The 25,190-nt window shown below is 41.3% G+C and overlaps 1 protein-coding gene and 2 non-coding genes across 14 annotated transcripts in view; 1 reads left to right on the top strand and 2 right to left on the bottom strand.

Moving 5' to 3' along the window:
* Nucleotides 1–13,321: 13,321 nt before the first annotated feature.
* On the bottom strand, nucleotides 13,322–13,428 carry LOC111760266 (U6 spliceosomal RNA). The gene has a single exon (XR_002794012.1). It is a non-coding gene; the product is annotated as a U6 spliceosomal RNA (small nuclear RNA).
* A 4,090-nt stretch (nucleotides 13,429–17,518) lies between these two features.
* The window catches only part of CEP78 (centrosomal protein 78), a 47,060-nt gene continuing 39,388 nt past the window's right edge, over nucleotides 17,519–25,190 (top strand). For 4 of the 12 annotated variants that reach the window (XM_058301624.2, XM_058301623.2, XM_058301621.2 and 1 more), the window contains exons 1-5: nucleotides 17,560–18,070; nucleotides 21,285–21,457; nucleotides 21,547–21,619; nucleotides 22,562–22,665; nucleotides 24,904–25,078. In XM_058301624.2, coding sequence (XP_058157607.1) covers nucleotides 17,779–18,070; nucleotides 21,285–21,457; nucleotides 21,547–21,619; nucleotides 22,562–22,665; nucleotides 24,904–25,078 — 817 coding nt within the window. In that variant the 5' untranslated portion in view covers nucleotides 17,560–17,778. Of the gene's footprint in view, nucleotides 18,071–21,284; nucleotides 21,458–21,546; nucleotides 21,620–22,561; nucleotides 22,666–24,903; nucleotides 25,079–25,190 lie in introns of all 12 variants that reach the window. The other 8 variants (XM_023584394.3, XM_004477516.5, XM_004477514.5 and 5 more) reach the window with 6 other exon arrangements.
* LOC111760267 (small nucleolar RNA SNORA20) lies at nucleotides 19,012–19,139 on the bottom strand. Its single transcript, XR_002794013.1, has one exon. It is a non-coding gene; the product is annotated as a small nucleolar RNA SNORA20 (small nucleolar RNA).

Below are 25,190 nucleotides of genomic sequence, written 5' to 3'. Positions count from 1 at the left end.
CATTTTGTTTATCCATTCATTGGTTGATGGGCACTTGGGTTGTTTCCATCTTTTGGCAATTGTGAATAATGCTGCTATGAATATCAGTGTGCAGATGTCTGTTTGTGTCACAGTTTTCAGTTCTTCTGGATATATCCTAGTAGAGGAATTGCTGGATCATATGATGGTTCTATATTTAGCTTTCTGAGGAATCACCAAACTGTCTTCCACAGAGGCTGTATCATTTTATACTCCCACCAACTATGAAGGAGTGTTCCTATTTCTCCATGTCCTCTCCAGCACTTACTCTTTTCTATTTTTTTTTTCAAATAATGGCCATTCTATGCAGTGTGAGATGATATCTCATTGTAGTTTTGTTTTGCATTTCCCTAATAGCTAGTGATATGTAACATTTTTTTCATGTGCTTTTCGGCCATTTGTATTTCCTCTTTGGAAAAATGTCTAGTTAAATCTTCTGCCCACTTTTTAATTGGATTGCTTGCTCTTTTATTGTTGAGTTGTATATCTCTTTATGTAGAATGGAAATCAAACCCTTATCAGATATGTAGTTTCCAAATATTTTCTCCCTTTGAGTGGGCTGCCTTTTCACCTTCTTGGCAAAGTCATCTGAGTCACAAATGTGTTTAAGTTTGAGCAGGTCCCATTTATGCATGTTTTCTTTTGTTACTTGTGCTTTCAGTGTAAGTTTTAAGAATCCACCACCCACCACCAGGTCTTGAAGATCTTTTCCTACATTTTCTCTAGGAGCTTTATGGTTCTTGCTTTTATATTTAGGTCTTTGATCCATTTTGAGTTTATTTTTGTAAAAGGTGTGATATAGGGATCCTCTTTCTTTCTTTTGGATATGGATATTGAAATCACTAGTTTTATAAAGAACATATTGCTTTGGGATCTGACAGAAATAAAGTTTGCAGATGTTATGTTCCTTCAGTAAGATCCAAACATGTGACCTTCCAGTTATGGGAAAGCTCTTAAATCCTATTAAAATCCATCAGGTATTTTAAAGAAACTGGAGTTAAATGGGCTACTTCTGGGAGAAAAATTTAACTACTTTAACCAAAGTTAAAGATGTCTTTCAAACATTTGGGAATTGCTTTGGGGAAGGAAAAAGCTCATTAAATTTTTAACTTTTTCCAACCTGTTATATGGAATTGAATAACTCAGCTTCTTTGGTGTGCCTGTTTCTTTCAAATTGTCCAATCAGAGATGGAGGTTTAGAAAGTCAGTTTAAATTTTAACTCTTGTACCATCAAACTGGTCTCATAATTTCCTATGTGCTAAGCTACTTCTTATCTATAAATTTCTTGCTATTGCTTTTGTTTAGATTGTCTCTGGAACTGCAAACATTTTTCCATTTTATTATTCCTACAAAGATAGCTTAGATTTTCTTGATATTTTTTGTTATAAAGCCCTAGTGACATTTTAAATGTCACATCTTCCCATGCTAATTTTTTTTAAGATTTATTTTTATTTATTTCTCTCCCCTTCCCCCACCCTACCCCAGTTGTCTGCTCTCTGTGTTCATTTGCTCTGTGTTCTTTTTGTCCGCTTCTGTTATCATCAGCAGCACGGGAATCTGTGTTTCTTTTTGTTGCATCATCTTGCTGCTGCAGCTCTCTGTGTGCACAGTGCCACTCCTGGCAGGCTGCATTTTTTTTTCACGCTGGGCGGCTCTCCTTACAGGGTGCACTTCTTGCACGTGGGGCTCCCCTATGTGGGGAACACCCCTGCGTGGCACAGCACTCCTTGCACACATCAGCACTGCGTGTGGGCCAGTTCCACATGGGTCAAGGAGGCCTGGGATTTGAACCGCGGACCTCCCATGTGGTAGACAGATGCCCTATTGACTGGGCCAAGTTCACTTCCCTTCCCATGCTAATTTAATAAAATTTGCTGTCCAAAACACAGGGCTGTGGGGATTCTCGATCCTCTCCATACCCAAGGTGCCAGCCAATTCGTGCAATATGTTGCTCTGACATTAGATGTGTATGTGAGGTTCCATGTTGGTAATTTGAGGGAGTCCCATCATATTCAGTTTAGGTGACACCTGCTAAAGCACAAGTCTATATGAGACGAATGATGGCCCTGTGGAATCCCCACACAGTGAGCCCTGGGGATGGACATAAAACATTTGAACTTGTTTTCTACTTAAAACTATGTTCGGGAAGTGGACTTGGCCCAGTGGTTGGGGCATCCGTCTACCACATGGGAGGTCCGCGGTTCAGACCCCGGGCCTCCTTGACCTGTGTGGAGCTGGCCCATGTGCAGTGCTGATGCATGCAAGGAGTGCCATGCCATGCAGGTGTGTCCCCGCTTAGAGGAACCCCATGCGCAGGGAGTGCGCTCCGTGAGGAGAGCCGCCCAGCGCGAAAGAAAGTGCAGCCTGCCCAGGAATGGTGCTGCACACACGGGGAGCTGACGCAGCAAGATGACACAACAAAGAAACACAGATTCCCCTGCTGCTGGCAACAACAGAAGCGGAAAAAGAACATGCAGCGAATGGACACAGAGAGCAGACAACTGGGGGGGTGGGGAGGGGAAAGAAAGAAATAAAAAATAATAAAAATCCTTAAAAAAAAAACAACTATGTTCATCTCCCCTTCCTTTATTTACCTTTCCTCCTTGATGAAGATTCAGAAAGGGGATTGGGAAACACTGATGAAGCATGGCAAGACTAGGTCATACACCCCCCCATCCTTTTTGGACAGGTCTTGTACTAGAGCCTGTAAGTATGGAAATCTTGTCTGAATACTTAATCAACATTGAGTCTGAGGAGATACGCAAAGAAATGGGAGCCAGGAGTGACTTCCTGTGTGACCCAAGGCCATCTCTGAGCTCAATCAAGCCACATACTCTTCCTGAGTGAGAATTCCTTGAGCCTCAGGTACATGAAAAAGGTCACCAGCATGGTAATCCCAATCTCTGAATTCTCAAATTCTGGTTTTTCTACCTAATGAGTGATCGAGGATCTCTGAATTTCAGGTTGGAAAAATCAAATACAATGATGGATGTGTAGTATTATTAAACAGATATTAAAATTGAAATTAATCTTCTCAGACTCTGGGCTTTGCTTGCTCTCAAGCCTGCCCCACTCTGTAGAAGCTAAAGATTGCTTTCCTTGGACCATGATTTAGGATCTAGGGCAGGGTTAACAGCCTGGGAGAGTCAGGATGAACCACTCTGATTCTAGCTTCTCTAACCATGTAAGAGTAAAGAAGAGTGTTGGAAAAAACGTTAGTTCCAGTATCTTCTTTCATTATTCATTATACATACTAGGTCACCTTTGCCTTGTTCTTTGGTGTCTTTACCCTCTTAGAAATTTTTTGTCCTAGCTGACACAGATGTGGATGAGGATGATGCACTATTGAGTGCCTTGTCCAATCTGACTTCAGTCTGAGTAGGTGTCCATGAACCCTCAGCAAAAGGGGTGGGGCCCATGTTAGCTGTGGGTGTCCCTGGAGAACACCTATCTTGGTTCGTGAAGACCACAAGGTGACAACCCAATCTTGCTGGGTGAATAATTAGCACCAAGGGCAAGACTTAACTTATTATCCTCCAGCATGGCTGGAAAAGCACCAAGATCACTTTCTCCAGATAGACCAATGCCTTGTCTAACAACATCCATGTGTTCAGATATTGTTCTTATTTTCAAAGATAAAGTCATTCACATCCCTGCTGGGATGACACCCAAGTGCTACACATTGACCCCTATCAGGCACACATACATGGGGATCAGTGTTTGCGAGGAGTAGGGACAGAAAGAAGAGAGGTGGGATGGAGGCCATGATTATAAATATGATGGGGACATTCCCAATCCTTCCCCTATGCTTCCTCATTCTTTCTACTTCATTCCTCTTCTGCCTTTTTTACTCAAACAACTGTCAAGTTTTATGCATTCTCTCATTTATCCCCAGGCACTATGTGACTGCACCATGAACACTCCTACCATTGATTGACAGGTGATTCCTTTTTCCTGCATGAAGTCACAAGCTAGGTATCATGGAAAGACTCAGTGAGAAGGGTCTCCCCTGGGAGAAGATGCCCACCAATGGGGAAACTTCATGGGTGAGTTCAACTGGGTCCCCAGACACAATAGATCCTTTTCTTAGACTTTCCTGTGGTCCTCCCAGCCCAGATTTTTGGGCTATAAGGAGTAAACCCCACAAATTTTCTAGCTATTTTTGTAGCAGGCACCATTTAAAGTGTTCAGTGTCAGTCCGGTTGACAGCACCTTATTCAGTGCCCTGGAAAAGGGTACTCCATAAGCCCTAATTTGCGATGGAGGAGAAGTTGGGAGGAGTGAGCCTGAGGATTGAAGCTGGGCCTGGGTCCCATGTAGGGGTTGTAATAGGCAGGTTGTGACAGAGCTGTGGTGTGACTGTGGGGTGAGGCAGGCCCTGAGACAGGGACGCTGGAATGATGGGGATCCCTTAGCCTGCATCAGAAGTAAGGGGGCATAGGCTATCCCCTGATTAAGACAAAGAGTGACTCTAGTGGGGAAGAGCTAGGAGAGATGATGACAATTGCCACACAATTCTCTGTATGGACAGATGGCATCCTGGTAGAGCTGGCCCCATGTCTGCTGCACCTGGTGTCTCGTGGCCATGGGATTTGTGGGCTGCCATGGCCGATACTGCTGTTCTGGTTTGCCTTCCATGCTCCTGAAGGTTTGGAAAGTTGTGGTGTCCTGCTTTTCTACAAGTGACTCTTAAGTTGTCTCAGATTTCTCCAGGTAGCCTGATCTCAGGAGTTTTGGAAATGATCCCTCATCCTTCTTGTTCTCTTCCCCAATTCAGAAATCCCCTCTGTTGGTGACTTTTTTCTCTACATGCTTCTGGAAATCAAGGAGGAGGAAGAAGAATCTGGCAGCCTCCACATGCCTGCCTGCAAGGCCTCCGTAGAGAAAGGCCCCTGGTGAAGGTATAGAAACAACCTCTTGCAGGAGAACATGGGAAGGAGGAGTGTGGAGCAGGTACGTGTGAGGTGCCACCACTGGGAGAAGGCCGAGATAGGCAGGAATGAGGGGCCATTGCCTGAGATTGTAGGGACATAAGAGGTCAACCACCTGGGCACCTGGAGATGAGCTCATGAGATTGGAATTAAGTCAGATGGAGTCAAAGTTAAAGAGGAGACTGCCTGAGGTGAAGTGGATAGGGTGGGTGGAGGCAGATGGCAGTCAAATGAATCAGTGGACTTTCTTGGGGTGGGTCAAATTAGGTGAGAAATTGATATCCTGATAGGTGAGGAGATTTGGTCTAGGTACCAAATGAGGTTTGGTTGGGTGATAGCATCCAATGTCTGAGTGTGCTTTGGGGCTAGAGAGGAAATGTCAAATCATTGGGTGTAAAATGAGCTCTAGTGGTAAAATTGTGCTGTGGTTACATTGAAGTACCACATGGTAAGAAGAAAAGGACAGGTGGGGGTGTGGGAAGACCTGTGAGAAGGTAGAGGCCAGAGATGAAGAGTTCAAGGATAGAGAAGACTCCAGAAAGGGAGCTGGAGAAGGTGGGCAGGGGAGGGGAGACACAGGGAACAGCATCCTTCACTGGCTCCCATAACAGCAAGTGCTCAGTTTCTCTGGTCATCCTCTGGCACCCTTGTCTGCAGTGAACTTGATGGAAGGTTTGCTGAAAGCTGCAAACATTCAAGGGGTACCTTCTCTAGGTGTGCCAAGAGACAGGTGGTACACACTGTAGCTAGGAGCAGAGCAGGAGGACCTGGCAAAGTTCACATCATCAGCATCCATGACTTCAGAGTTTTCATTTATCCCAAAGCTTTCTTTCCCTTTTCCTACCCTATTGGTTTCTCCTCCCCTTTGAATCCAGACTGTACTGGATTGCATGTGGCCCTGGAGTTGCAAAGTCCATGCTAGGAAGGATAAAGGAGAAATGACAAATTAATCGTCATTTCTGAAGAGACGGTAGGTCCTGACTCAGCTCAGCTCTTTTCAGGCAAGTGTCCCAAGCTGGGGAAATAGAAGCCAAGGTTACATTTGTTGAAGGTAAGATCACTGGAATCTTAAAATAAGAGGCCCTTTAGAGAAAGATTCTTGCAAAATTAGACTCTGAGAGCCCCAGAAATTAGGATACAAGGTGAATTGATCAATGATAATAATAGTGGGGCTCATGTATATAAAGTGATTTATGATTTACATATTGGATTTATACATTATCCCAAGTGAGCCTCACAACTACCCTGTGGGTTATGCAGCCCAAAGGGGCTGCCTCAGAGAGGAATCTGAGACTTGAGAGATTTACACAACTTGTCCAAAGATGCTACAGAGAAGTTCTGTTTCCTGAACCAACTCGTAGTACTTCTGCTACATCTCACACAGTCATCTTTTAGGGCACCCATTGCCCAGGTCCATGATTAGTTCTCATGGATGGGCAGAAGGAGGATCTAAGGTGTATTCCAGGCTCTGAGGGTCTTGTTTTGTTTTGTTGAGAGAGACTTGTTCCAGCAACTGCTGCCCTCCAACACTCTGGACCTAGAACTCCATGGAAGGAGAGATGATGTATCACCCTTGGAGAGTCTAGGGATGAAGAGGCCTAAACTGACCTCTCAATTATTAACTTTTTTTCTGCTTCCTACCTCTGTCTTGATTCTCAGAGACAAGAAAAGAATGAAGGGTCTAGGCCCAAATCTCCTCTCTCTGGGCAAATGCAGACAGACATTCTTTATTCATGACTTTCTATATTATATTAATGGAGCTCTGTGCTCTTGAGCTGTTACTCATTTATAAGGGGAATAAAAATATCTTTCTATTTATGCTTCATTGAAAAGCTCAGAGTTTCTTCTCTACATGATCTTCAATGGCTATTTCAGCCAGGAGTCCCCTGCTTAAGAGGTACAGAACCTCGCAGTCCTATAGGTCAGAGTGCAGACTCCAGCCTTGGCCTGGTGGCCTTCAGATCAGCACTGCCCTCCGCATCAGCCTGAACAAAATGTATTGGCCCAGGGACCCCTAAGGTAGGAAGGAGAACACTTGGTTCTCCAGAATGTAACCTGAACCCATTTAATAATTACTGAATCACTGCATTTAGAATTTTATCCCAGAGACCTCACTACCTGGATAAGTGATCTCTGAGCTTCTTCTAGAAACACTTGACCCCACTTAAACCCATGTCGCACATTACCTGTTGCCCTTAACAGATGACATTTTCATCTGGCCTGAAAGTTGTTTCTCTTTGTGCCAACTTAACTGATTTAAGGAAGTGGGAAGAGGAACAGGAGAAATAATGGTCCAGCTCCTCTGGGTCTGGGCTAAGCACTCCCTTAATCACACTGGTCTATTTTTCCAAAGTATTGGTGAAAATGGATTCCATTTGAGAAGGTGGAGAGGAATAAACAGAAAATGGTACTAAGAACCCCACACCACATAAATAACTTGGCTTTCAAAAAGAAGAGATACTTCTCCATCAACTCAGTGCACTGCTGCCCCAGACAACTGGGCCTTGTGAAACTGAGCTCTGGACTAGAACTCCAGGCACGTGTGACAAAGCTCTGGCTCTGGGACAGTCACAAAGGGTTCCCAAGGATGGGGAAGGGGAAATTGGGTAAGTGGTCCTTCTGGCCCTACCCAACATTTGAGCCTAGTAGATATCTATACCCATCCTGGGGCTACAGCATCCCTCCACCTTTCTCTTGGTCTTCATATTTTCTAACTCATCCTTTCATCATTTCTGTTTATCTTAGTACCACTTTCTGTTTATTCCTTATATAATCAGCTTATATTGGAGTCCAGCTTGGCGATCATTGGTGATCTCAGTTCCACCAATTCAACAACTCTGAAAGTCGTGTTTTCTAGAGAATTTTTGCTAATTCCCAGGGAATTACACCCAGGCCCTCCTCTGTTCTCAACAGCAGCATCCCCATATAATTCATTTGGTCCTTACATCAGTCTAGACCGAACTTGGGAGCCTCCTTCCGGTTTACTCAAAAGAATCCACTTTCACAAAGACGCATCAGGGAAACGGACTTGGCCCAGTGGTTGGGGCCTCCGTCTACCACATGGGAGGTCCGCGGTTCAAACCCCGGGCCTCCTTGACCCGTGTGGAGCTGGCCCATGCACAGTGCTGATGCACGCAGGGAGTGCCATGCCATGCAGGGGTGTCCCCCGCGTAGGGGAGCCCCATGCGCAAGGAGTATGCCTGTAAGGAGAGCCGCCCAGCGCGAAAGAAAGAGCAGCCTGCCCAGGAATGGTGCCGCCCACACTTCCCGTGCCACTGACGACAGAAGCGGACAAAGAAACAAGATGCTGCAAATAGACACAGAGAATAGACAACCAGCGGGGGGCAGGGTGTGTGTGTGTGGGGGGAATTAAATAAATAAATAAATCTTTAAAAAAAACAAACAAAGAAGCATCAGTAGACAAAGTATCCTTTATTAAAGATACCATCAGGGTGACAGAGAGGGGGAGATGTCGTAGCACACCTGATGGCCAAAACTTTAAATCCACTCTTAGTGATTTTTCTCCTTCAAGATTCCCTGCTTGAGCTATTCTTTCCCCGAAGGATCCCAACTCTCGCCCCTCTGCCCCTGTGGGTTCCCACCCTGCTGGTCCTTCTCTTTACCAGTGACCTCCCCATAACAATTTAAATTCTCCCATTTTCATAGAGGACAATTTTTTTTTTTAAATCACACAATGGTTAATCCATCTATAAAGGGTTTCCTGTTTCTTCCCTCCTATTTTCTAATTTTTCACCAGAGTCCCTATAGGCCTTTCATTATTTTAAAATGTAATTAATGGAATCATTTATTGCATATGATATATACATGCATGTAAAAATGTGTTTTCTTATGGTAAACATATATGATGTATTTGCACCATAGAAATCAGCAAATGGTACAAATCTGAGGGGTTTTTCTTTTTTAATATATTTTTATTGAAGTATATTATTCATATACGAACATACATAAACAATAAGTGTATAGTAAATGTTGTGAACTTACAAAATAAACATGCATAATATCTTACTAGGGTCCCAAACATCATCCCTCCACCAACACTGCATTGTTGTGATACACTGGTTACAAACTATGCAAGAGTATCATCAAAATATTCCTACTAACTATAGTCCATATCTTACATTTGGTGTATTTTTCCCCCAACCCACTGTATTTTTTAAAATACATTTTTATTACAGAGGTTGAAAACTCATAAAACAATTGTGCACATGTGTAGAATTCCCATACAATACCCCATCACCAAAACACAACACACTGTGTTACAGTTTATGCAATAATATCATCAGACTATTACCACCAATGATGGTCCTTATGTACATTTGGCACACTTTTTCCATATCCCCCCCATTATCAACACAATATATCTTTGGCATTGATGAAAGAATATTATAGTATTGCTGTTAACCACAGTCCATAGGTCACACCAGCTGTATTTTTCCATTACTTTTCCACATTCCCACCCCCATCAATAGTGATGTACATCTGCTCTAGCTCACAGGATACTCCTGCATCTGTACTATCAACCACAATTCTCATCCACTTCTTCCCTAGCTTTCTTTCAGTTGACATTTACTTCTCCAGACTACTCTTTTCAACCACATTCCCATTTATAAACCAGCTGGTACTCAACTGTAGTGTGTTACTATCAACTCTATCCATTTCCACACTTTTACAGTCAAGTTAACTAAAACTTTTACATTAAGTATCTGTAGTTCTTCTCAACTCCCCTCTTATCTCCTAATAACCTATACTCTAGGTTTTAACTCCATGTGTTTATTCATCATATTAATGAAACCATGCAATATTTGTCCTTTTGTGTCTGGCTTACTTCACTTAGCCTAATATCTTCAAGATTCATCCATGTTATCATATGTGTCCCAATTTCATTTCTTCTTACTGTAGCATAGTAATCCATAATATGTGTATACCACATTTTGTTTATGCATTCATTAGTTGATGGACACTTGTCTTGTTTCCATCTTTTAGCAATTGTGAATTACACTCTGTGAACATCAGTGTGCAGATGTCTGTTCATGTCATAGTTTTTAGTTCTTCCAGATATATTCCTAGAAGAGGAATTGCTAGATCATATGGCAATTCTATATGTTGTTTCCTGAGGAACCATGAAACTGCCTTCCACAGAGGCTGCACCAATTTACACTCCCACCAAAGTGAAGGAGTGTTACTGTTTCTCCACATCCTATCCAGCATGTATTGCTGTCTTTTAATTATGGCCGTTCTATATGGTGTTAGATGATATCTCATTGTTGTTTTAATTTGCATTTCCCTAGCAGCTAGTGATATGGGACATTTTTTCATGTGCTTTTTGGCCATTTTTATTCCTCTTTGGAGAAATGTCTATTTAACTCTTTCGCCAATTTTTTTTATTGGATTACTTGTTCTTTTATTGTTGAATTGTATGATTTCTTTATATAGAATGGAAATCTAACACTTATCGCATAAGTAGTTTCCAAACATTTTCTCCCATTGACTGGACTGCCTTTTCACCATCTTAATGAAGTCCTTTGAATCACAGAAGTGTTTAAGTTTGAGGAGGCCCCTTTTTCCATGTTTTCTTTCATTGCTTGTGCTTTTGGTCTAAGGTTTAAGAATCCAACACTTACTACCGGGTTTTGAAGATGTTTCCCTATATTTTCTTCTAGGAGCTTTATTGTACTTCCTTTTATATTTAGGTCTTTGATCCATGTTGAATTAATTTTTGTATAAGGTGTGAGATAGGGATCTTCTTTCTTTCTTTTGGCTATGGATATCCAGTTCTCCCAGTACCATTTGTTGAATAAACTCTTCTGCCCCAGCTGGGTGAGTTTGATAGGCTTGTCAAAAATCACTAGACCACCTTTCCTAGTACTTTACTAGAATTGTAGTTGGTGCTGGGGTTTAATATATACCCAAGGGATCTGAATCTCTGGACTGACCATATGATAGCCAGGCCCTGAGCCTCAACAGACTTCAGCTCCTACACTCTGGTTTATTGGACTTACCACACTCAGCTAACATGGAGTTGAAGAAGGTCAACTACCACACCATGGAGCCAAGAGTGCCTACAACTGAAAGCAGGAGGATTGCATCCAGCATCCATGTGGAATCTAAGCCCTCTCTTGATATAGATGTGGAGTGGACACAATCAATCCAAGGTCCACAGGATGGAGGAATAGAATATGGATTAGAGTGGACTTACTGATATTCTATTCATGAACTATTGTGATTAGTAATCGAAGAAAATGTGATATTGGTGTGGAGAAAGTGGCCATGGTGGCTGCTGGGTGTGGGGAATGAGAGGAAGAGATGAGATGTGGAGGCATTTTTGGGACTTGGAGTTGTCCTGGGTGGTGCTGCAGGGACAATTACCAGACATTGTATGTCCTCCCATGGCCCACTGGATGAAACGTGGGAGAGTGTGGGCTATGATGTGGACCATTGACCATGAGGTGCAGCGATGCTCAGAGATGTATTCACCAAATGCAATGAATGTCTCATGATGATGGAGGAGAATGTTGGTATGGGGGGAGGAGTGGGGTGAGGGGGGTGGCGGGTATATGGGGACCTCATATTTTTTTAATGTAATATTAAAAAAATAAACACACACACACAAAAATAAGGGGCATTTCCATCTCTAAAAAAAAAAAAAAAATCACTTGACCATAGATGTGAAGGTCTGTTTCTGACATCAGTTCAGTTCCATTGTTCTATATGTTTATCTTTATGCCAATGTCATGATGTTTTTACCACTGTAGCTAGGTAATATGATTTAAAGTCTGGAAGTGAGAGTTCTCCAACTTCACTTTTCCTTTTAAGATGTTTCTGGCTATTTGGGGCCTCTTACCCTTCCAAATAAATTAGATAATTGTGTTTTCCATTTGTTTAAAAAATGCTGTTGGAATTTTTATTGGAATTGCATTGAATCTGTGTAACAATTTAGGTAGAATTGACATCTTAATGATATTTAGTCTTCCAATCCATGAGCATGGAATGTTCTTCCAATTATTTAGGTTTTTTAAAAAAATTTATTAGTATGCATTGTAGTTTTTTGAATATAAGTACTTTATATCCTTGGTTAAGTTTATTCCTAAATATTTGATTCTTTTAGTTGCTATTATAAATGGAATTTTTTCCTAACTTCCTTCTCAAATTGCACATTACAAATGTATAGAAACACCACTGATTTTTGCGTATTGATCTTGTATCCTGACACTCTACTATGTAATCTTTTATTAGCTCTAGCAGCTTTGTTTTAGATTTTTGGGGACTTTGTAGATATAAGATCATAACATCTGCAAATAGTGAAAGTTTTACTTCTTTCTTTCTGATTTGGATACCTTTTATTTCTTTTCTTGCCTGATTGCTATAACTAGACCCTCTAGCACTATATTGAACAACGGTGGTGACAGTGGGAATCCTTGTCTTGTTCCTGATCTCAATGGGAAAGCTTTGTCTTTCACCATTGAGTACAATGTTAGCTGTGGGTTTTTCATATATGACCTTTATCAGGTTGAGAAAGTTTCCTTCAGTTTCTATATTTTGTAGTATTTTTTTATCCCCCCTTTGCAACTTTTTGTGTGCTGTCTGCTCTGTGTCCATTTCCGCTGTATGTTCTTTCTGAGTCTGTATTTTATTTATTTCCCCTCCCCCCTTGCAGCTTGGTTGCTGTCTGCTCCCTGTGTCCATTCACTGGGCTCTTTCGTGTTCTTGCTTGCCTCCCTTCTTTTTGTTGAGTCACCTTTTGCTGAGTCAGCTTTCTGTGGCACCTGCAGGCCAGCTGCATGCGGGCAAGCCTGCCTTTCACAAGGAGGCCCCAGGATGTGAACTGAGGGCCTCCCATATGGTAGACGGGAGCTCATCTGACTGAGCCACAGCCGCTCCCTTTTGCAGTATTTTTATGAAGAAAGGATGTTGTATTTTGTCAAATGCCTTTTCTGTGTCTATCGATAAGATCATGTGACTTTTCTTCTTCAATTTTTTAATGTATATTATGCTGATTTTCTTGTTGAACCACCCTTACATGCCTGGTATAAAACCCACTTGATCATGATGAGTAATCCTTTTAATGTGTTGTTGGATTTGATTAACAAGTATTTTATTGAGGATTTTTGCATCTGTATTCAGTAGAGAAATGGGTCTGTAATTTTCTTTTTTCCTAATATCTTTATCTTACTTTGGTATTGGGTTGATATGGCTTTGTAGAATGAGTTTGGTAGCGGTCCTTCTTGTTCAATTTTTTGGAAGAGCTTAAGTAAGATTGGTATTAAATCTCTTTGAATGCTTGGTAGAACTCTCTTGTGAAACCATATGGTACTGGGCTTTTCATTTTTGGGAGATGTTTAATAACTGTTTTTAAAATATGGAACACATCACAAATTTGCATGTCATCCTTGCGCAGGGGTTGTGCTAATCTTCTCTGTATCATTCCAATCTTAGTATATGTGCTGCTAAAGCTAGCACTCTTTTGTTTTTGAGAACTACGTTCCATCATTCCATAGGGTTTTAATGCTTATAGCTTCATTATTAAAATATACACTACTAAAATCAAGCACTGTAAAATTTCCTCACTTTAATTTCCTCAAGTCCCCTGCTATGTTGTAGATCATGCATACTCCAGGATAGACAAATAGTTCCTACCACATGAAGAGGCCTTACCAGAGATGATGGCTTCTTCTTACCTAGCTAAGTTCTCAAACACCAACTGTTTCTAAAGTCCAGCCACAATGTGCTATGCTCTAGGATGACTTCCTCCATCCTAGACCCCCTCCCACAGTAAGTGTGACCTAGTTCTGAGACAGGATTGATGTTCACAGCCCAGACTCTGCAACCTGACCTGTGGGTTCAAACCTTACCCCACCACTTACTAGCTATGGGACCTTATTACCTGATCTCTTAGGCCCCTGCTTCCTCACCCTTGAAAGAGCTTAGACAATAGTGTCTAGCAATTACATAAAACCCTCAGAATGGGCGGAAATAGACTAAACTAAATAACAAAATAAAATGATGCTTGGTGTGTACCTGGCAACAGTTTAAAATGCTTTATGTATTTAATTCTCACAACAAACTTATGATGAAAACACTATTATTATCCTCATTTTTCAAATAAGTTAACTGAGATTTAAGAGGTTAAGTAACTTGCCAAAAGTCACACAGCAAAAAATACATTTGACAGTAGTATTCTCCTGTCCCCAGCTCTACAGAACCTTTATTTCTTCTGTAACTTAACCCGAGTACATGTCTCATTACACTGTGTGTCATTAGTATGTGCTTTTCTCTTCTCCTGGGCTAAGCAAGGCCTAGGTTTTATTCACCTTTGTACTCCAGCAGAACTGGTTTGGTTAGCAGTTTCCCAGAGTCTCACACTCTGAAGGACCCCATGCTTGATTTAATGCTTGGCTGTTGCCATCTTGGAATTCTGGGTTATTTTTACCTTTGACCTTGCGTTTGCTATGTGAACTCTAATGGAGCAATGCAGCAGGTATATGAGCAGAAGAGAGCCACACAATATGTATGCCCACAGTTCTTGCTGCTCCGCTCATATATAGCAGTCACAATGCCCTCAACACAGAACTCAGCCCGGAGAGGCCATGCTTTACCTTCTAATCAGAGCATGATTCAAACACAAAGACAAGGCACCCTGTCATATCCTTCTTTACTCATTTACTTCCCTGTATTAGTCAACCATTTATGCTGAAAATGACATAGAAGGAAAGGCAAAGATAAGACAATCTATAGTCCCTTTTCATTCCCTTAACGCATCAATAGAGTCATGATAGAAAATGCACATATTAAGAAGTAAAATTAAAACTTAGTTTTATGCAGCACTTCTGGTAAGAATGAAATACATGTCCATGTATGATCTACAGAATATGCATTGTATAATTTTGGAGTTTTCTCATACAAGTGAAAAGCTCTTATGTTTGCATTTAAAACTGGCATTGCACAATATAAGGAAAACTCAGGCTAATGTAAAATTTTAATTTTTCATTACTTTGAAAGGCAGTTTATAGTAGATAAAAAACATAATGACATTGTCAGGATTTGGAGTTGTCCTAGGTGGTGCTGCAGGGGCGGATGCTGGATGTTGTGTGTCCTGTCGTGGCCCACTGGGTGGACTGGGGGAGAGTGTGGGCTACAATGTGGACGACTGTCCAAGTCCTGTAGCAGTTCTCCAGAATGTATTCACCAGGTGCAGTGGATGTGCCACAATGATGGAAGAGTTTGTTGATGTGGGAGGGATGGTGTGGGTGGGGTGGGGGGTATATGGGGACTTCATATTTTTTTTTTTTTAAAGATTTATTTATTTATTTAATTTCACCCCCTCCCCTGGTTGTCTGTTCTTGGTGTCTATTTGCTGCGTCTTGTTTCTTTGTCCTCTTCTGTTGTCGTCAGCGGCACGGGAAGTGGGCGGCACCATTCCTGGGCAGGCTGCACTTTCTTTTCACGCTGGGCGGCTCTCACGGGCGCACTCCTTGCGCGTGGGGCTCCCCCACGCGGGGGACACCCTTGCGTGGCACGGCACTCCTTGCGCGCATCAGCGCTGCGCATGGCCAGCTCCACACGGGTCAAGGAGGCCCGGGGTTTGAACTGCGGACCTCCCATATGGTAGACGGACGCCCTAACCACTGGGCCAAAGTCCGTTTCCCCATATTTTTTTAATGTAACATTTAAAAGAAAATTAAGAAGGGAAAAAAAGTGGGAAAGTGTGGGAAGGGGAGGGAGTGGGGCATATGGGAATTTCTTATAATTTTTATGTAACATTTATACAATCTAAAGTTTTCTTAAAAATAAATAATAAATAAAAGAAAAAAACCCATAATGACAAGTCAAGATACTTCAGAAGAAAAAAGTTGTATAATTTGGTACCCTTGACCCACTTTTGTCTGTACTTTGAACAAGGGACTCCACATTTCTAGTTTCTGATGGGCTCCATAAATATTAGAATTGGTCCTGGACATTTCTTCACAGAAATTTTGAACCTTTTAGTTGAAATGGTTTGAGGAAGTTATCCACCTCATTCTCCAATAAGTGCTGATTTTTTTTTTTTTTTAATTACTCAGGTGGCTTAGGTTGGATCCCTCAAAGTAGACCATGGAAGGAGGAACTGTTCCAAGAAAACCCAGGGGACCTGGAATGGAAGGAGGCCAGTAAAAGGGTGCAACTTCAAATAAAGCTCCCTGAAGTCAAAGTAATTAGGTTAAATATCAGGGAAGCTATAGAGAGAGCAAAATGTATATCTCTGCTTTGTGCAAGGGCTAGGCTGTTGGAGCCTTTATACCCATGACATCAGTTACTAGTTAAAAGCTGGGAAAGGAGGAGGAGGTTGAAAATGACTGGTAACTTCTGGCTCTCTAGGCCATCAGCAAAGCGGTTTCTGGTAGCCTGAGAGCAGCCTAGCAAAGAAGCCTTAGGTGCTGTCGGAGTTACAAACACCTAAGGAAACATAAATGCATTCTTCAAAAACTACTTTAAACATTAGAAATTTAGAGTACAAAAACCAAGTCTTCACTGCCTCTCCATCCTGCTCCCCCTATTGTGTGGTAACCACTGATAACAACGTGATGTTTATTCTTCCAGGTCACTTTCTGTGCACTAACATTGAGTCCACAAATATTTATGAGTGCCCACTATGGATCAACTAGATGTTGCAGGTAAGTAAGTCTCTGCTGTCATGTATCTTACGTTCTCATGGACATACACTTATACATGGTATTTGTCTCTCTATTCTCTAACTTGCTTGTTTCATTTTACAATATATCACAGATATCTTCCTTTATCAATATATGCAAGTTTATCAAGTTTTCTTTTTTACTGTGCCCAGTTTTCCCTATTATTAATATCTTATATTAATATGGTACTTTTGTTGCAATTAATGATCCATTGTTGATACATTATCATTTCCTAAAGTCCATATTTCATTCAGATTTCTAAAGGTTACATATATAGTGTCCTTTTCTGTTCCAGGATCCCATCCATTGTGCCCCATAAAATTGAATTGTCATGTCTCTTTAGATTTCTCTTGGCTATGACAGTTACTCATACGTTCCTTGTGTTTGATTACCTTGACAGTTCCGAAGAAGCCCAGAAGGTGTATTGTAGAATGACCCTCTATGGCAGTGTCTTGGTTTTTTTTCATAATTATACTGGGGATATCTGTAATCACAATAATTATTCACAATATCCAGAACCAGAGAACACTTTATAAGTTGGCAGCAACGTGCAAGTTAGGTAGAAACTACAGAACTGAGAGTTAATTTGTAGAAATTAACCCAGATATAGAGGATTTAGTGGATAACAGTGAACACTGACGCAGTCGTTCATCCATATCTTGTTTATTGAATATACTCTTTGTCCAGGAGCTGCAAACACAAGAACATAAGTCTCCGGGTTTAGACTAAAACCGTAAAAACTGTTACGTCTGTATATCACTTGTATTCTGCTACATTAGTAAACGCTTTTTGCAAACCCTAAATTCCCCTCAACCACCTCCCGCCTGACCTAAAGAGCTGCACCGCCTTACAAGGCCCGCCCCCAAAGAGGCGTGGCCTGCGTGAGGACGCAGTGGCGAACGTACTGGCGTCGTTTGGCGCCGACAGCGGCGGGTCCTTTCCCACCGGCTTGAACTGCATCCCCGCGCTAGGAAGATTTTGAGGCGGGCGTCAACGTCCGGGGCCGCGGGGCGGGAGGCGGCGCGGGAGCGCGGCATCGAGGGGCCGGCGTATCCCGGGCTGGGGCCCTGCGTCTTCGGACCCAGTGTGGCGCCCCAACTGGCCGGGCCGTGGGCTCCCGGGTGGGTGGGTGCGGGCGTCTATGCAGCGGGTGCCTGCCTGTGAGCCCGCTCCTCTCGCCATGATCGACTCGGTGAAGCTCCGGCGCGACAGCGCGGCCGACTTTTTCTCGCACTACGAGTACCTGTGCGCGCTGCAGGACTCGGTGCCGCTGCCCACCGTGCGCGCCTGCCTCCGGGAGGGCGTGCTGGACTTCAACGCCGACCGCCTCCGAGTGGTGGACTGGGCGCCGCTCCTGAGCACCCTCAAGGTTAATAAAGATCTGCCTTTGATCTCTATAAAGAGCTACTTCCAACCGTGGCTTGGGGAATCAGGTTGGTAGTTCCCGCTAACAGTGCCCCTCGTGTGGGTGCTGCGTTGCTCCTGGACTAGCCGCGAAACGGGTTGTTAGGCGCGCCCAGGCTGCAGCCCTGGAGTCCCAGCACCCGGCGTGTGTGCAGGAGACGAGTTCTGCGGCCTAGGGCCCTTCCCAGCTGGGCGACCTGGGCGATCAACATGCCGGTACCCAGGGATTCACCAGCTGAATTCATGTTGGTACAGCCTTTAGCACAGTGCTTAATGGACATTAAGCATTGGACAAACGTTAGCCTATTTTACTGAATAACTTTGCCTGACAAAGAACAAAGCAATTAGGAAATTATACATCCCAGGCTTTTTTCTTGATTTTTAAATCAAGACAGATTTATGTTAAATTTTTAAAAATTAGTGGCATGATCTAGTGGAAAGAGCATAGGTGTTGGAGAAAGGCTGGGGTTGAATATTCCAGGATTTACATTCTCTATAACCTGGGAAAGTTAAACCTTTTGAGTTACAATTCCCACCCACATAAATTGGTATGAAAAATAACTCTTTCCATGGGTTCTTAGGATTAAAGGATGTTGTGTGGCAAAATATTTTGGCGTTAGGATGAGCTCATCTAGCACTGGGGACAGCTGTTGACCTAAAGGATCTCTCCTTCTCTTGGGGGAGGCAGCAAGTAAACATACTGGTCAGTGTAGAAGTGAGCTCCTGTGCTCTAAAATATCAGAGATTGGAGGGGGGAGGTGCCATCTGGGCTATTTTTGAAGGATGTGTAGAAAATCTGATGAAAACAGAGAAGAATGGAAGAGAAATGATGGCAAGGGAGAGGAACTGAACAGGAATTTAGGGATTGAGAGAGCAGAGAGAATTGAGTATGGAAACCTGTTGTGGCGCAAAACAGTGAGGGGTCTTGTTTGACCTGTCATAAACTTCATAATCTTTTTTTTTTTTTAAACAATGCCTAGACCATGCAGAAGAGATGAAATGGTTATTCCATCTCAATTTACAATAACCCAATGTTATTTTATCCCATGTGTAACTGCTCATATCACTGAGAGAAAATAGCGGCAAATAAATGGGAACATGTTCTATCTTGAAGGCTGTGGGGAACCCTTGAGGGATCTTTAAGCCAGAAAAATGATGAGATTGACTTCTGATTCAGGAGCTCACGCTGACCTCCATGTGGAGGACAGTGGATGGAAGCAGGTTGGATTCTGTCATCTAAAGGCCCTCGTTAGAATATGGGGGGTGGTGAGGAAGGACTGGATTTCAGAAAGAAAAACTGAATGGGTCCTGTTGTTCAGTTATAACGGGAAGGTCAGACATAGGCAGAATCTCCAGGTTCCTTACTTACATGACACTTTAGAGCAGCATCTTTTCCTGAGTTGCTAAGCACAACAAAAATGGATTGGTGATGGGGGGAAGATCTTAGTTCACTTTTAAAGTTGTTCATAGGGGCCTGTGGGGCATGCAAACATGTCTGCTAGGCAGGTCTGGAGGTTGGAAGGAATCTGGGCCCAAGACACAGATTGGGGTTTTAAGGGGTCAGGTGTTTGAAAGCTTGGGAATGGACTGAGGCTTACCCACAAAGAAAATTATAGGTCTGAAAGATGTTTTTAAGTGAATGGACTTGAGTCTGTTTATAAGGTGAAAGGAAGGGTAAGAAGATCTAAAGGAGGAAATGATTATTGATTTACTCAACAACCAGTGAATATCTGTCAAGTTCTTGGACCTCTTCTAGGCCCTGGGGGTAGCACCATCTATTACCTCTACAGCAAGGACAGGTCAGCGCCTCCTCTGCCGAAGAGAAGTCGGATTATTCTCTGTGTCTAATTCAGGTGTAGGAACTGTTCTCTACCTCTGAAGGGACTTCACCAATGTAATAAACTTAGAAATAAAAAAATTCAATTTGGAAGGGACCTTAGCAGCAATTTCTGTCAACCCCTTATTTTCATGAGGCAGCAGATGCATGGATTTCAGTGGATTGCTCACAATCATATCACAAAGTTAGTCTTGTTAGAGTCAGGCTAGTATTAGTCTTGCCTAATATTTTACATTTAACTATAAAAAAATGCATTACATGGACCATTTCTCTTCAGATTTCCTTAACTGCACCTTTTCTGTCTCCCACATGCAGTTTATCTAGGATGTAGATTTTCACCTCTTAAATATCATTTGTTCATCCTTAATTAGGTTTTGCCAAGACTAGTGCAAAAACTCCTGGCCGGTTTTGCTACCCCAAGTTGTTTCTCACAGTTCATCTCTCTATCTCAGCCCAATAGATGAGCCCAATAGGTTAATGTACTCAAAATGACACATTCTTATCAGGACCAGTGTATATCTGTGGCTTAGCATGTGCTGTGAAAAAGGCACCCTGCAGAAGTGGGTGGTAAAATCCAAGCTGTGCAGGCCATACCTTTTGGGGCCTCTCACCCCTGAGGAAAAGGTGCTTTTTCTAATTGATCCCTCTAAAGTAGTTGGCTTTTTCTGATTGTTCTTTGTTTGAATTGGCCTGCCAGTAGTCTGGCACTTTTTTCTAGTAGGCCAGGGCACCCCTGATCCTTGTCATCTGTGAGATAAAACCCGTCTTCCCTCCCAGTCTAGCTCCGGCCTACCTCTTCATCATAATTCTGACTAGTCCCTGACTTGTACCCTGGGTGTTAGCCATACCCTACTTCAGCATTCACAATGCCCAGCAGGGTCAGGCCTGGCACCTTTGCACACACTGGTCTCCCCTCTTGCTCCACATGGTCATCCTCACCTCTCTAGGTCAATTTCAGTGCCATTACTTGAAATTACTTAGTTGCCATAAGAACCTTCAAGTACATAGTTTGTGTTTACATATCACATTGTTGGAGCTTTGAGTTACCTGTGTCCTTCCTCACCGAAGATATTGAGGGCATGCTATGCCTATCAAAGAGAAGATGGTTTTTTTGGTGGTGGTGGGGTTGTTTGTTTTTAGAGTCTAGGGATTGAATCTGGGACCTCATGTGTGGGAAGACAGCGCTCAACCACTGAGCCACATTGGCTTCCCTGAGTTGGTTTTTTCATTTGTTTTACTTGTTTTTTTTTCTTTTTTCAGGAGATACCGGGAACCAAACCTGGGACCTCCCATGTGGGAGTAGGAGCTCAACTGCTTGAGCCACATCTGTTCCCAAGAAGATGTTTCTTGTATTGAATAAATGTGTGAAGGAAATCACTAATTTTACAAAAAATATTTTGCTTTAGGTTCTGACAGAAATAAAGTTTGCAGACGTCGCATTCCTGCAGTCAGATCCAAAGATGTGACCTTCCAGTTATGTAAAGCTCTTAAAAGCTGTTTAAGTGTATCAGGTGTTTTGAAGAACCTGGAGTTAAATGGACTAGTACTGAGAGAGAGAGATTTAACTACTTTAACCAAGGTAAGCTTTTTGAGGTGTCCTAAAAACTTTGATATTTGCTTTGGGGGAAAATAAACATAATAAAATTTTACCTTTTTCCCCCATTATAGGGATTGAATAAATCAGTTTCTTTGGTGTGCCTGTCTCTTGCAAATTGTTCAATTGGTGATGGAGGTTTAGAAAGTAAGTTTAAGTTTTGTTTAATTCTTGCCCCATCAGACTCTCTCATGATTCTCTACATGCTACGTTACTTCCTGTCTGTACCTTTTTCTTGTTCCGCTTCTGCCCAGACTACCTCCTATGCCTATCTAAACCTTGGTCGAGCCTCACTTGTACCATGAAAGATTTTCATGCTGATTACTTTCAGAACTAATTTTGCTGAAGATTGTGTTAAGCCACATATCACACAAATACATACTATTTATGTATTTATGTAGTCTCTGATTTTTGTGTTTGTTCATCTTGTTAATATCCTTTTTGAACAAATATTTATGGAAGGAGGCTGTAAGAAGATGTAATGAAAAAACAATTATCCTTCAATCATTCAAACTTCTTAGGAAAAGGCGTATATATACACACAAGCATATTTACAATGCATTGTGGTATGTGCTAAAATGAAGAAAATAAGCTAAATTGCAGTTCAGTTTGAGGGAACAGAGTTTGAGGTTCCCTTATATTGCTCTAGTATATTTCATAGCACCTAATAAAATTCTGGATTTATAGCTGATGCTTAAATTGTTGACATTAGTGATCAAGGTATGTCATTGGAAATGAAAATAGAGCCCTGTGCTTTTTAGGATTTTTATTCATTCATCTGTGTGTAAAGGTATAGGGTACTTAGCTGTTTGGTTGGGAATAAATTTTGTAATATTCAGAATATTCCATATTGGTGTCTAAATAGAATTATTTACTATTTGCTATTGTTTGTAAACTGGAATTATACTTTGTTAGTGATATATTTTAGAATCCCAAATAATCTTTCAGTTGTCTGGGAGGATTTGTAGATAGAACTCAGCTATAACCTAGAGAGTAGACATAAGAAGAGTGAATAAATCAAGACTGACCTGGCTGTATAGCCTCTTCATCTTAATTTGTGGGTGTGGTTTTTTTTTTTTTTCCTTTCAGTTATTTGTCAAGGTATAAAGAACTCTGTCACTCTTAAGACTGTAAACTTCACAGGGTGTAATCTCACATGGCAGGGAGCAGACCACATGGCCAAGATCCTAAAGGTAATTATAGTTTAAAATTTCATGAAAACATATTATATGATTGAAGCACATTAGTATTTTGATAAAAGATGGCAATTATTTTTATCTTTTAATGCATATGGTGGTTGCAGTTTTTGTTTTGTTTAAAGAATGTGACCAGTTTTCAGTTTAGGGTTCTACCATTTAGTAAAATTACTAATTAATCTTGAAAGATTAAGTAAGTAATGCATGATTAATAATACTTTTATGTATTTTTAGTTATGGACAGTTTTTATGAAGGCACTGTGAAGAAATATTTTTGCTTTTCCAATCATTTGACTTAAATAGACTCAAATGTCCATTAACTGCTATAATATATAAACTAATAAAAATCTCTATGCTAACATTTTGTAAATATAGTTTTAAAACATTTTTAAATTGATAACTTTATAATTTTAAATAATGCCTTAGCAACTTTACAGTATTACAACTATTCTCTTTGGCCCTAAAATTACTTAATAATTTGGCATGAAACATTTTTAATTGTTTAATGGTACAAATTAAGATATACAAACTGTGATTTGTGGGGTAAATCCAGCCCATCTCCTGTTTTTGTAAATAAAGTTTTATTGGAACACAGTCACACCCATTTGTTTACTTAGTAATTAGAGCTGCTTTCCTGTTACCCAGGTAGAGTTGAGTACCTGTATTCAAATTGTATAGCCTGCAAAACTGAAAATATTTACCATCTGGGCCTTTACAAAATAAGTCCGTGGACCCCTGGTATAGATAGTGGTCATGGGTATGGATTCTGGAGCCCAACAGCCTAGATTCAAATAATAGCTCTCCCACTTAGCTTGTGACCATGGTCAAATTACTTAAACTCTGTATGTCTGTTTTCTCATCTGTAAAATGTCTATAATAAGGAAACCTATTTCGTGGATCATTGTGAGGATTAAATGAGCTAATTTGTATAAAATAGTGCCCAGCACATAATAAGAACTATATCAGTGCTTACTGTTATTTCTGCTTTTGCTTCTACACGTATATTCCTAATAATGACACTAACAATATTTCTTTTAGAATGTCATAGGTGCTTTGACTCTTTTGTTGCTCAAGATTGTAATAGAATTATTTTATTTTAAAGTCAGTTTTCCCTATTACTGAATTTGCTTTATGAGTAATGATAACTGATTATAATTTGTTTTTAGAACAATACCCATTGTTAAATATAAACCATACATTTCCTAAGGCATATCAAAATGGATCAGGTCTCTCAAGTTGGCATGCGTACCCTAAGAAATACGTGAGGTTCATTGGGTTAGGAGAAGAAAATATTAGAACCTCTATTTATATTTATTTTTGTATTGTTTTTAAATTTTCTAATGTTTCTAAATAATTTATAATGTACATAAAATATTCATTTAGAGCTCATATATTTGATTTATTAATAAATAAGATATATGTTCAGGGAAGCAGATATGGCTCAACCAATAGAGCATCCGCCTACCATATAGGAGGTCCCGAGTTCAAGCGCAGGGCCTCCTGACCTGTGTGGTGGGCTGGCCCATGCACAGTGCTGCCATGTGCAAGGAGTGCCATGCCACGCAGGGGTGTCTCCCGCATACAAGAGCCCCATGTGCAAGGAGTGCACTCTGCAAGGAGAGCTGCCCCATGTGAAAAAAAAAAAGCATAGCCCTCCCAGGAGTGGTGCCGCACACACAGAGAGCTGATGCAGCTTAGATGACGCAACAAAGAGACACAGATTCCTGGTGCCACCAAGAATGCATGCAGACACAGAAGAACACACAGCGAATGGACATAAAAGAGCAGACAACAGAGCGGGGAGAGGGAAATAAATAAATCTTAAAAAAAAAAGATAATATGTTCAAAAACTGTTCATTTGTGGGGTACGCAATCAAAAACTTGTGGAGACCACTGAAGGACAAAGCAATAGAATATAAAGCCTCAGCAATGGTAAGATTTAGGGCCAGTTCTCTGACTTGGCAGATAAGGAAAATAAAATCATAGCTGCCAAGGTTTTGAGCTGCCAACTAATCAGTGACAGCTCGTCCAGTGGCTAAGGTCACATCACTAACCAGTGACATCTGGGCCACTTGACTCCTCAACTAGAATCTACTGTTAAATCTCTCCTGTTGACTCTTCTGGTATATGTTCTTGATATGCGTGTGTAAATCTCTGCCATTATAAACCCTACATAGTAAGTATACCCTGCCCCTTTTCCAAGTACCTTAATTTCATCCTATTAAATCTTTAAAGTATCAGACCATGAGAAGGCATGAAGAAACCTGGGCTGAGAGTCTTCGCTATAGGAGACCTGATCTTGACTGTATGGCTGGCTTAAGGCGCATCACTTTGAATTGCAACACACTCATTGGCGACCTAGGTGCAAGTGCTTTTGCTGAATGTCTTAGAGAAGATTTATGGCTTAGAGGTAAGTTAAACTTCTAAAATGGAAAAGATTGCATTTTTTTATATTTTATATTCTCATCTTTTAGCATAATAGTGTCATCATAGGATTTTATTTTATTTTTTTAAAGATTTAT

Source organism: Dasypus novemcinctus, chromosome 8 (genome assembly GCF_030445035.2).
Source record: "Dasypus novemcinctus isolate mDasNov1 chromosome 8, mDasNov1.1.hap2, whole genome shotgun sequence".
NCBI lineage: Eukaryota > Metazoa > Chordata > Mammalia > Cingulata > Dasypodidae > Dasypus > Dasypus novemcinctus.
Note: the sequence above shows the minus strand (reverse complement) of the source record. Positions and strands in the feature narration are given on the sequence as shown.